Source organism: Musca autumnalis, unplaced genomic scaffold, assembly GCF_047663935.1.
Source record: "Musca autumnalis isolate F117 unplaced genomic scaffold, ASM4766393v1 scaffold_5, whole genome shotgun sequence".
Taxonomy (NCBI): Eukaryota; Metazoa; Arthropoda; class Insecta; order Diptera; family Muscidae; genus Musca; species Musca autumnalis.
Window position 1 is genome coordinate 62,424,532 of NW_027412088.1, and position 13,029 is coordinate 62,437,560.

Consider the following 13,029-nt stretch of genomic DNA (forward strand, 5'->3'; position numbering starts at 1 on the left):
TGTCTATAGAACATCTAATGAGGCCTTCTCCTGTCTATAAAAGACTTAAGAGACAGGAGATGACCCCATTATATGTTCTATAGACAGAAGAAGGCCCCTTGAGGATTTCTACAGGATCTCTTGAGGTCTTCTATATACAGAAAAAGACCTATTGAGGTCTTCTATAGACAGAAAAAGACCTATTGAGGTCTTATATGGACAGAATACTCTGCATATAAAAGATCTCAAGAGGTATTTTTCTGTCTATAGAAGACCCTTGGGGGTCTTCTTCTGTCTATTAAAGACCTCTGAGGGTGTTCTTATGTCTTTAAAAAAACCTCTTTACAACGCCTCAAGAGGTCTTCTCCTGTATATAGAAGATCTCAAGGCGGCGTGTTCGCACCTTCAAAGGCTAGCAGCCTTCGCTTAGGAAGACGATAGTTTTCAGGCCTTTTATGCAGACATCATTGAACACAAAGCCATGGAGAAAAAGGCGAGAACTGTGAGGGGAACCAACCCCTCAGGAAAAGCGACATTCAAGGTTCATGGGCAATTTGAGCTTTTTTGAAGATATTCCAAAATGCTATTAATTCAGGAAGCATAGATAAAAATACTATGGTTGTAATCAGGTCACAAGATCTGAAAATATCAAAACATTTCTCGAACTGCCTTTAAACTGTTCTTAAACGAAATTTGTTAACTTTTGCCAGAGATGTAATCGAAAGAAGTTGTCCGATATTGACATTTTTGGAACTTCATTAAGGTTTGGAAAGAATTTACGGATGGCAAAGTTTCGGCAAAATCTAATACCTCAATTCGCTCTTTGAGTTTAGGCATTATTATAGGAAGTATAGAGTCGGCCACGAAAAAAGTCATATTGTTGTAATCAGGACCACAAGAGTTTCCTTTGTTAAAAAATCCTTTTAAAATGCACTTAATCAAGGAATTGTTAAGTTGTTTTGGAGAGGTATCCAAATTCCGATCTTGATCAAAGTTGAAAGAAACCGTAAGTTAGTGGTTGTTGTTGGTTACACTTGAAATTCTTGCTGCCACTGAAAGACAAACAGACGGCCATGACTCGATCAACTTTATATTGTCTGAAAATGATTTTGTTTATACATAAGGAGGGTTGAAAGGTCATTATTTCAATGAGGTACATTTCTGCTCGTATCTCAACATATAGGGGTTCTAAGGCCATTATTTCAATGGGGTACATTTCTGCTCGTGACTAAGTATAGCCATACGAGTGAGGGTGTTAAATTTTTTGTACAACATTCCATTAAGTTACCCTGAGGCTCTGTCGCTCTTCATTAATATTTTGATATTGATATTTTGTCACATATTTTGTCCATTATTATTGATAAATTGGCAGTGGGCATTTTGGTGTTAATAATAATAGGATTAATAATTCGAAATTACCATTTTATGACATTTTCTGACACTTGACATTCAAAAAATAATATAAAAACTAAAAAAATCGCTAACACATTAATATTAATTTGTCATTATGCATGTATAAAAGACATAAATAAATAGAAAAACTATATTAAGAGCATTATTAAGTTCATTGACTTGATTCCAAACTTCTACAAAATAATAAAGAGATCAAATCATTAAATTAGCTCTAGAAATCATGATTTTTCAATATTGATTCAATGAACGACTTCCTTATGACTTTTTGTATTTTTTTCCTTATATTCCCACATTCTGCGTCTGGGGGTATTCATTAAATCTAATATTGAAAGAAAAAAAAAAAAAATAAATCTAGTTTTTATAAAAATAATTAAAGCATTTCATCTATGGTTCTGGTTCACACATGTTTTGCCACTCTTAATATCAACGAACTTCTGCTGATAATAAGTTGTTCCCCCTGGTCGACCTTGTAAAATAACGACAAACAAACAGTAACACATCCCCCTCCCCACGTAACTATTACCAATCAAAGTGAAAGATAGGAAGAATTGCGAATATAAAATGATTTGCCCCTAAACCTAAATGATTTCTGAATTCTTGTTTTTTCGATATGAAACATAAAGTGTGATATTTCACAAATTAAGTTCAAATCTATACCTTGACTCTTCTACACCACAAAAGATCCCTATAAATAATCAGCGAACATCTTCTTGATAACATTTGCATTTGATTAGTCTATCGTAAATTAATAGATTTGGTATCAGTCTGTACGATGATTGTTTACTAGAACCAACAAAATTCCGCAAATCGAGAGGTAAAGTTAGTATGTGTTCACTAATACACATTCACTCCGTTATTCCGGTTTATATCTGCCAATATTAGATCTGTTTTTAATTTTTTTTTGTCTTCTGTTGAATTGCTGTATCCTACAACATCACGTGCGAAAATTAAAATTAATTTATTTGATTATGTAATTTGACCAAACATAGCTGATCGGCACGTGTGAATTGTTTTTTTTTTTTTTTTGTTTTGAATTTTATTGGTCCAGTGAATGAACCCTTTCGAATATGTATTTGATATATTTGAATAATAATCGGTTGCCATCGAGGTGCACACCACCAGCTTTGTACACTGAATGTTCGGGTTCGATTTCAAGATCAGTAGTGCGATTCTCTAACTCATTTTTGAGTTACAGACAATTGTCGGTAAAATTAAAATGCTTATAATTTCGGTAATTACTGATGTTTTTCCGTAAGTTGGCGACGAATAAAAAGCAGTCGTTAAGTTCTACCGATAGCAAGAGTGTTGTCAACATTTATGTGCACTTTTAATTAATAATTTTTCGTTTTAATTTTACCGATTTTGTCGGTAACTCAAAAAATGTGTTAGAGAATCGCTCTACTGGTGGTGAAAATACACCTTAGCGTAATGTGGACGACCTTTCCTGAATATTACAGCCATGGAAAACTTCTCTACAAGTGGTGCCTTAAGATATGTCGTTCGGACTCAGCGAAGTCTTCTAGCCTTCTTATGTCCATAGAAGATCTCAAGAGGTCTTTCATTTTCTATAGAAGATCTCAAGTTTTCTACTTCTGTCTATAGAAGATCTCAAGAGGTCTTCTTCTGTCTCTAGAAGACCACTAAATGTCTTCTTCTGTCTACAGAAGATTTTAAGTGGCTTTATTCTATCCATAGAAGACCTCAAGAGGTATTCTTCCGTCTATAGAAAACCCAAGCCGTCTTCTTCTGTCTTTAGAAGACCGCATGATTTCTTCTTATATCTATAGAACACCTCAAGAAGCATTCTTAAGCTTATAAAAACCTCAAGAGGCCTACTTCTGTTCATAGAAGATCTCAAGAGGTCTTTTATTTTCTATAGAAGACCTCAAGAGGTCTACTTCTATCTATTAAAGACCTCAAGATGTCTTCTTCTGTCTACAGAAGATTTCAAGTAGCTTTATTCTATCCATAGAAGATCCCAAGAGGTTTCTATTTTCTATAGAAGACCTCAAGAGGTCTACTTCTAACTATTAAAGACCTGAAGATGTCTTCTTCTGTCTATAGAAGACCACTGAATGTCTTCTTCTGTCTACAGAAGATTTCAAGTGTCTTTATTCTATCCATAGAAGATCTCAAGAGGTATTTTTCCGTCAATAAAAAACCAAGACGTCTTCTTCTGTCTTTAGAAGACCCCAAGAGTCCATTTTATATCTATAAAAGACCTCAAGAAGCGTTCTTAAGCTTATAAAAAAAATTTAAGAGACCTAAAAAAATTAAGAGTTAATACCTCAAGAGGTCTTCTCCTGTCCATTGAAAACTCAAAAGGGTTTTCCACAAGACACATTCTTTCGTCTACAGAAAAATTCAAGAGGTTTTCTTCTGTATTTATTAATATAGGTATTTTTCTGTCTATAAAAGACTTCATGAGGTACTCTTCTGACTATAAAGTCATCAAAAGGTCTTCTTCTGTCTATAGAATACCTCAAGATATAGATATATATAGAATACGTCCTCCAAAGGTCAGCCGTCTTCTCCTAACTTTTTGATATTTTCAGTCCTATAAAAGAACTCAGGAGCTCTTCTTCTGCCTATAAAATTCATCAATATGTATTCTTCTTTCTATAGAATAACCCAAGAGTTTGAAGCGTGTTCGCTCCTCCAAAGGTCAGCAGTCTTCGCCTAACTTTTTGATATTTTCAGTCCATGCGGTCCTGATTACAACCTTATAATGTAGGTGTTTGCCTTCTCCTTGACCTTCTAGTCACGAACGGCTTGCATAGAAGTTTGAAAACCATCGTCTAAAGCCGTCTGTCTTCTATGCCTAGAAAGGTTGTAATCAGGACCACAAGGACTGAAAATATCGAAAAATAGCACCTAAAATTTCATGATACGATCAGCATGACGTCCGAAAATTCTACCAAAGAATGAAACATCAAATTGAGGGCTTTGGTACAGGTACAATCTCCTGTAGATACGAGCAAGAGACAAGCAAAAACCCTGCTGAAGAATAACAAGGCAGAGGGAGCCGATGTTCAAAACCGGAGGCGACGCTGGCAGGAAGAACGCACAAAAAAGGAGATACGACTGTATGCTCTAACTATAGTATTCCAAGCCATGTCTGACTTTCGTTTTCTCGCAAAGCTCAATCGGCTTCATAGCACTCATATAACAGTACCTCCCGATTTTCGCTATTTTCACGATTTTAGCTAAATTTTTACCGTTTAAGGTTCACAAAATTACTTCATCAAAAATTGTCAACATAGGTTCATGTTTTGGAATACACTGTGCAACATTTTTAAGGTGATCTTGTGCAAACAATTCGAACTGAGGATTTTTTGAAAGTACAGACCCAAACGACAAGAATGATTTAATAAAAATGTCAATAATGTAGTGAAATCCGAAATGCGAGAAAAACTGTTGGTGTGAACTTTGTTTGAAATACGTGTTGTAAAAGATATGATGCGAAATACCGCTGAAACAACATGAAGTAAGCATTTAAGAGTTTCAGAATGTTCTGAAGAATTGTTGAGAACTTTATTTGGAAAATTTGTGCGAATGGTTACTTGGTTCAACTCCCAATAGTTAAGCCGATACTGACCAGAATTTCAGCAATTATGTAAAATATTCTATATTTCATAGATTTTGATGCCTAGATGGAGTTTTTCTTATGTGTTTTTTCAAGAGATAAGTTCTACTAGTTTAGGGCTACAATATTGCTAAAGACAGCAAGGCCAAATTCCTATTCGTTTCTGAGGTAAAGGCCTGATAAATGCAAAAAAGTTTAGATTTAGCCCGGTTTAAATGAGGCCATTAAATCTGAACTGGATCTGACAGGACAAAACCCTACTAGGGTTTTTGTAGTCTAAATATGTACTTTCAAAAAATGTATACTAGAAGTTTTTGCATTTTCAGTGTTGCATATATAATCGTACTTCCCGATTTTCAGTATTTTGACGATTTTATCTATATTTTTGACCCAACTAACTGCTTTTTTGACATTTGAGGTTCGCGGTAAAAAAACCTCAACACCAACAATTTTCAATACAGGTCCATGTTTTGCTATAGCCCCCATATAACGGTACCTTCCGATTTCCGGTATTTTGACAATTGTAGCTACATTTTATGACCAAACTACCTGTAATTTGACATTTGAAGTTCCCAGTGGTCATAAAACATTTCCACGAAAAATTGACAATACAGGTCCATGTTTTGCTATAGCCCCCCTATAACGGAACCTTCCGATTTTCGGTATTTTGACGATTTTAGCTACATTTTTGACCGAAGTACCTGTAATTTGACATTTGAGGTTCCCAGTGGTCACAACACCTCTCCACTAAACATTATCAATACATTTCCATGTTTTGGATTTTAGCTACATTTTATGACCGAACTATCTGTAATTTGACGTTTAAGATTCCCAGTTGTCATGTAGGTCCATGTTTGGTATAGCCTCCATACAAAGATACTCCCCGATTTTAGGTGTTTTGAGGAGCTACATTTGTTGACCGAACTATCTGTAATTCGACATTTGAGGTCCCCAGTGGTCACAAAACTTCTCCACCAAAAATTGTGAAGACTTTTTAGATGCATTTTTATACCCTCATCCCAAAAATGTACCTCATCGAAATAATGGCTTTAAATTCCAAGACCCGATTTAGCCATGCCCGTCCGTCTGTCTGTCTGGTGGAGGGTGCGCACGACAAGTCTCGAACGGATCAACCAATCCAAACCAAAAATTTGCACATAGCTTACGTTCGAAAATGGGCCATATCTGTACCCGAAGGAGTGGACAAACATGTTCTATATGCGACCCTAGTTAAGATGGTACATTTTTTTCGGGAGCAAATCCATACTTCTTGAGAAATTGGTCCAAAATCTCAAAAAAGCCCTATAGATGTCAGAAGTATTGTGTTTGATTATTTTCTTAAGGTCCGAGGCTGAGGGTATATCTCAGTCGGCACAGCTGACTGATACGTTCTTACTTGTTTTATAGTTATATCAATGGAAAATTTCCACAAAAAAACTAAAAAAAGTTTTGTCGAAGCGCTGCATTTTCACAGGACCTCAGCAGTACGCTGAACTCATGTTGTCATACTCTGAAATAACACCAATTTAGTTGAGCATTTTTAGCCATAGTACGAACGCTATTGCTTTTGGTGAAAATTGGTTCAGATTTGGATATAGCTCACATATATATTTTCACCACATTTAACCCAGCAAAAATTCGGATCCAGTAGTCATTACGTAACCCATTACAAAGTAATGTAAACAAGCTTCTTTTCCCATTACAAGTAATCTGAAAAGTAATGGGATACTTCTTAAAAAATTACAAGGCAAACCTACTTACTTTGCTCCTCACTAAGTAATGAGGACGGTGGCACAGTGAGTGTGTGTCCGACTATAAATCCTAGGGTTGTGTGTTCAAAGCTCACTGTCGGCACGCGAGTTTTTTTAATTAAAAAATAAAAGTTCGTGGTGCACTGCACATTTAAGTTCTTAAGCAACCCTTAATGTTCGTGTGCGTAGCATAGTATGTAGTGTCTTTGGCTAGAAATCAGAGGGTTCGTGTGTTCAACTCGCACAGCGAGCGAAATAAAATAAAGTAAAATAAAAGTAAGAAGTGTCATGAAATTAAAAAAAAAATCTCTACATCAACTGTTCTAAAAATAGAATTTTTATCAACTTACTTTTCAACTTCTAGTGGCCATAGAATAACTAGTTATTCTAGTGGTCATAAAATAACTACAAACTGAGTGCGACATGCCTATGTAAAAATAATGGGGAAGAAAGGGGGTTTGCGAGTAGTTACGGCTGCCAAAAATCCCTTACAAAACCCATGATTTTGGGAGGACTTTTTTTGCTGGGTAAGGTATTTAATGCACCAATTACGCTATATCTGTCCAATGTTGATGAAATTTGGAATGTGTGACGAAATTTACACTAGAAAAAGTTATCGAAATTAAATTTAAATCGATTCAGATTTAAATATAGCCCCCCATATATATGTTCGCCCGATTTGAGATATTTGGTGCACCAAACTCTTAAATTCTCTCCAATTTCGATGAAAATTTGGAAAATGTAACTGAATTCGGACTAGAAATACGTTTTCCAAGTTATATTGAAATCGGTTCAGATTTGTGTATAGCGTATATATGTAGCTCTCATATATATGTTCGCCAGATTTGAGGTATTTGGTACACCAACCTCCCCTATGTATGACAAATTTTTATGGAATTTGTAATGTGCTCTACACAAAAATTTGCCAAATTCTGTCCAATTTTTATGAACTTTGCAAAATGTAACCGATTTCGGAATAGAAAAAATAGTTTGCCAAATTTTCTTGAAATCTGTTCTGATTTGGATATAGTTCAAATTTATATTTTCGCCCGATTGAAATGAATGATGAAATTTGGAAAATGTGACGCAATCTTGTCTAGAAAAAAGTTCTCCAAATTATAATGAAATCGTGGTGGTGCACAGTGGTGGCACTTACATGGGAATGTGTGACAAAAATACTTCTAGATAATGTACAGAACTGAAGTTTTTATCAATGGGTCCTAGTGGCCTAAAACCACACCAACAAAACATGTAATGAATCATACTGAATTGAAGTATTTTACAATTACCAACGAATTGTTCAATCGAATTTGCTGTAACCCAGTACCAGGAATTCTTATTGCATAGTAAACCTCCCCGCGAAAAATGTTCAGTACTGGTTCATGATTTGGTATAATTCCATACGATTTATAGCTCGATTAAATTTGGTAGATGTAAACCAAATATTCAAACCCAACGGCTTTTAATAATGAACTCAGAAAACCACCGTCTAAAGAAATGTGGTATCGGTCAACTATTGACCACAGCCTCCATAGGGTTACCTCTATTTTTCGGTACTTTATAAGATTTAATCACGTTTCTTTTGCAGAATTACCTGTAGTAACGTATTTTTGGTTCTCAGTGCGGGAAAATATTTATTAAAGTTTATATCCCCAAAACCTTTTATTTTTCTTTCACGAGTCCAAAATTAGTCATGTTTGTAATGCTTTTTCTCTTTAAGAACCGCAAAAAATTGAAAAACAAAGTTGAGTTTCGAAAAATTTGAAAAGTTTAGAAGCGATTTGCCTCTTTAAATTCTTAAAATGAATACATGAATTTTTTGATTTATGTCGTTGTGTGGTGTAGGGTATCATATAGTCCGCCCCACCCGACTTTGATTCTGTCCTTACTGTTTTTATTGTATTTTTCCTAAAATTATTTTATATTCATTGGTTTCCAAAACTCTTATCAAAAAAATTCATAGGTTCTGAGGTGTCCTGGTTAACCTTATACTTTTCATTTAATATACCACATTATCACAGTGTTATATTTTTTCCATGCACCATCAATTTCAAACAAGTCACAATAAATTGATTATTAACTGTCAATCACTTGACTGGCAAAATGATGGCTAGCACAAATTTGCGCTAAATTATTATTCAATTATTGTAAATTCTTCAGCACGTCTTCATTATCGGCAAAAATTAACAACCAAACCAAAAAAAAAAAACTTACCTTTCCATTTACAGCAAACATTTTGTAAATTTTGTTGTTATTGTTGTTTTGGTGGTGGTGTTGTTGGTGATATTCGTTGTATTTGGGTTTTTGATTATTTTTTATTTTCAAGTCTACGCAAAATGTCAAACAATTTGCACAAATTATTAACACTTTTTGCCTTGAACGTTGTTTTTGGTTATGTGACAACAAAAACAATTTAGACGTTATTGATGTTCAACGTCACGTAAATATGTATGGTTTTTGAGCTTGGCACTTGACTTTTAAAAGTTGTTTTAATTTTTTGTTAAGTTTTCTTAAGATTTTTTATTTATTTTTTCTATTTAAAACAATTATCCTTTTTCTTGGTTATTCGTTCTGTTTTTTAATCCACTGTTTTTTGTTAATCCAAATAATTTTTGAAGGCTTGGTTATTTTGTTTGGCAATGTTTACACTTCGAATTCTGATCCGCAACTGTCAATAAATTCAGTTGACAAAATCACTTTTATATAAAAATGCGAAACAACACAGAATCAGCGAAGCTATAAAAAAATAATCGTTTATTGATGTTTGCTGTTGTGTGTGCGGTTGGTTGATTCTTTCTCTCTCTCTCAGTTCGACTTCGTCGTATTGGGTAGACAACAAACAGCATCTTCATCTTGCGCTGCTTAGTTTGCCCCTTAGCTTTTATTTATTAATTTGCCCAAAACTTGTTGTTTAGCTTTGTGTGTATCGTATTCTCAAATCGAAGTTGGATCTGAGAGGTGTAATATGTGGTCACACCAAAGAAAATTTATCAGAAGGGCCTGGTTTTGACAACAGAAGCCAACAACATGAGTCTTATGTAGATTACAAAATTGCAAAGAAAGATTACTTATACATTTGAGGAAAAAGTGGGCAATATAATAATCTACTGGGTTTGTCCTAAAAATATCATGGCACAAGGTGCCAATGAATTTGTTTTTTCTTTTTTTGTTTGAAATATGCATACCGGTGATACCCTCTAAAAGAGCAAATTAAAAAACAAGTGTTCTTAATTCAATTATCAACAACCGGAACTATAGCAGCGTATTGACATTTGTCAATATTCAACAGATATTTCCAACTAAACCAGATAAGTAAGATTCTTATCCCTCCCCACATTATCTTAATGGGTTTGTTGTGTTATATTTTATTAAATAATTTGAAATTTCTTTGGTTAATTTCCATTTAACTGAACTGCATCACATCACAAATAAAAAATAACAAGCAAACCAAACAAAAAAAAAAATTTTTGAAGAAAATATAAATTCTCCACCATTCTTATCGGTGTTTTAGCATCTGCATAATTTCAAGTTTTGTGAATATTAAGTGCCTCGTAGGGGAGTTAATTTTATCAAATCCAATTAAAATCCACATGATTATCTGGCGACTTCATTGATCTCATTTAAAACGATTCCCTAATATTTTGAGGTTAATTTTAGCCCCAATGTGGGCGATTTATTTGTTTGTTCTTTATTTCACTTTCAGATAACCACATGACAAAATTTACATTATTTCTCATGTATTTCGAATGTTCATCTTAATTTTTAATTTTTTTTTCAGGAAGAAGAGGTTGGAAACGGCTGCTGTTGCACACCCTTTAACTGCATTATTATTAATTCTCGTGATCACAAATGTTGCTCATTGAAATATTAAGACCAAATCCGTTTCAGTAAATTTGGAGTCGATATAGCCATTAGTTTGACAAATTTTTAATTTTTAAATACATAATATTAACCTCCTACCTAGGTCTTCTAATCTATAGAATACATCTACGTAGATATTCAATTCTATAGAAACCTCCTAAGGATGTTAATCCATTCTATAGAAGCCTCCAACAGAGGTCTTCCATTCGGTAAAGCCCTCTACAATGGTCTTCTATGCTATAGAAGCACTCTACGAAGGTTTTCTATGTTATAGAAGCCTCCTACTTTTTTGGTCGGGGAAAAAATCGTCGAAAGACTGTGTCTACCTGGATTATGGTTTCGCCAGATGTGCGAGACTTTAACAAGCTAAAATAACCCCTTTACTCTGATCCACCATCCCTGCGGTACCGCCGTACAAGCATTTCGTCGCGGGGGGGACTGTTCTATAGAACGCTGCTATTTGTCATTCTTCTTCGAATATCGTCTTGCCTCCGTAATTCCAATATAATTGTATTTACATACTCACATACATACTCCCAATTGCTTAAGGACGTCATCATTATTTCGATTATTTTTTCTACACGTATTTCACTGCTAACTTGCCGCCAAAATTTGCCCTCTCTACGCTGAATCGCGGACACAAAAAGAAAACATGGTATGGGTCTTCTACATGTTCCACGCAACAAGGACAATCAGCAGTCTAGTCCAAAACGATATAAATAGGACCTGAAACAGCAATGTCCCGAGAGAAATTGGGTGAGATAGAAGTTTAGATCTCCATGTCGCTTATTTGACCAAGTGTCCACATTTCTTATCAACGAATACGTCCATCTGCCTTTTGTAGATGCTGACCACCTACTTTGCCATTCGGCAATGCTACGTCTTCTTGCGACGTCGGATTCATCGGTTTCCCGCGAGCTTCTTGAATTGTATATGTATTCCGATTCTCTTGCAAGAATATCTATGGGTATCATAGCTGCGATAACATAGGCTGCATCGTCAGAAACCGTCCTATATGCACAGCATACACGTAGTGCTGCCAGTCTATATACTGTACCAATCTTTGCGTAATAATTAGCGTACTTCAAGGATTCTGCCCATATTAGTGCTGCGTAAAGAATAATATCACTGACAAACACAAAATAATTACAAGACAATTCGGCCAGATTATGAAAGAGGACCGAAAAAAAGAAGACATGTGTATCGGCGTTTTTTTGTTTACGTCGGGAAGTAACCTAAATAGGCGTGGCAAGTTCCGCCCATTTCTACAGGTTTTGAAATGTTTGAAATCAGATTCCTTGGAATCCTTGCATTTTAGGTATAAAGTGTCTTTGGCAATATTACTGAAAACAATTCGGGGTATCTTTTTATATATGAAGGAGGTCTTCTATTCTATAGAAGCCTCCAACGGAGGTTTTCAATTCTATAGAAGCCTCCAACGGAGGTCTTCTATTCTATAGAAGCCTCCAACGGAGGTCTTCTATTCTATATAAGCCTCCAACGGAGGTCTTCTATTCTATAGAAGCCTCCAACGGAAGTCTTCTATTCTATAGAATCCTCCAACGGAGGTCTTCTATTCTATAGAAGCCTCCAACGGAGGTCTTCTATTCTATAGAAGCCTCCAACGGAGGTCTTCTATTCTATAGAAGCATCCAACGGAGGTCTTCTATTCTATAGAAGCCTCCAACGGAGGTCTTCTATTCTATAGAAGCCTCCAACGGAGGTCTTCTAATCTACAGAAGCCTCCAACGGAGGTCTTCTATTCTATAGAAGCATCCAACGGAGGTCTTCTATTTTATAGAAGCCTCCAACGAAGGGCTTCTATTCTATAGAAGCCTCCTACTGAGGTTTTCTATCCTGTAGAAGACTCTTACGAAGGTCTTCTATTCTATAAAAGCCTCCTACGGAGGTTTTCTATGCTGTATAAGCCTTCTACGGAGGTCTTCTATATTGTATAAGCCTTCTACGGAGGTCTTCTATTCTATGGAAGCCTCCAACGGAGGTCTTCTATTCTATAGAAGCCTCCTTCGGAGGTCTTCTATGCTTTAGAAGCCTCCTACGGAGGTCTTCTATGCTTTAGAAGCCCCCTACGGAGGTCTTCTACGCTGTATAAGCCTCCTACGGAGGTCTTCTATGCTGTAGAAGCCTCCTACGGAGGTATTCTATTCTATAGAAGCCTACTATCGAGGTCTTCTATTCCATAGAAGCCTCCTACGGAGGTCTTCTATTCTATAGAAGCCTCCTATGGAGGTCTTCTATTTTATAGAAGCCTCCTATGGAGGTCTTCTATTTTATAGAAGCCTCCTACGGAGGTCTTCTATTCTATAGAAGCCTCTAACGGAGGTCTTCTATTCTATAGAAGCTTCAAACGGAGGTCTTCTATTCTGTAGAAGCTTCCTGCGGAGGTCTTCTACTCTGTAGAAGCCTCTTGCGGAGGTC

General features: G+C 35.7%; 1 protein-coding gene across 2 annotated transcripts in view; it reads right to left on the reverse strand.

Moving 5' to 3' along the window:
• Lst (Limostatin) overlaps window positions 1–9,405 on the reverse strand; it is a 40,607-nt gene extending 31,202 nt beyond the window's left edge. Inside the window, exon 1 of one of the 2 annotated variants that reach the window (XM_073957070.1) lies at window positions 8,944–9,402. In XM_073957070.1, the coding sequence (XP_073813171.1) occupies window positions 8,944–8,964 (21 nt within the window). In that variant the 5' untranslated portion in view covers window positions 8,965–9,402. Of the gene's footprint in view, window positions 1–8,943 lie in introns of both variants that reach the window. The other variant, XM_073957069.1, reaches the window with a different exon arrangement.
• Between the last annotated feature and the right edge of the window lie 3,624 nt (window positions 9,406–13,029).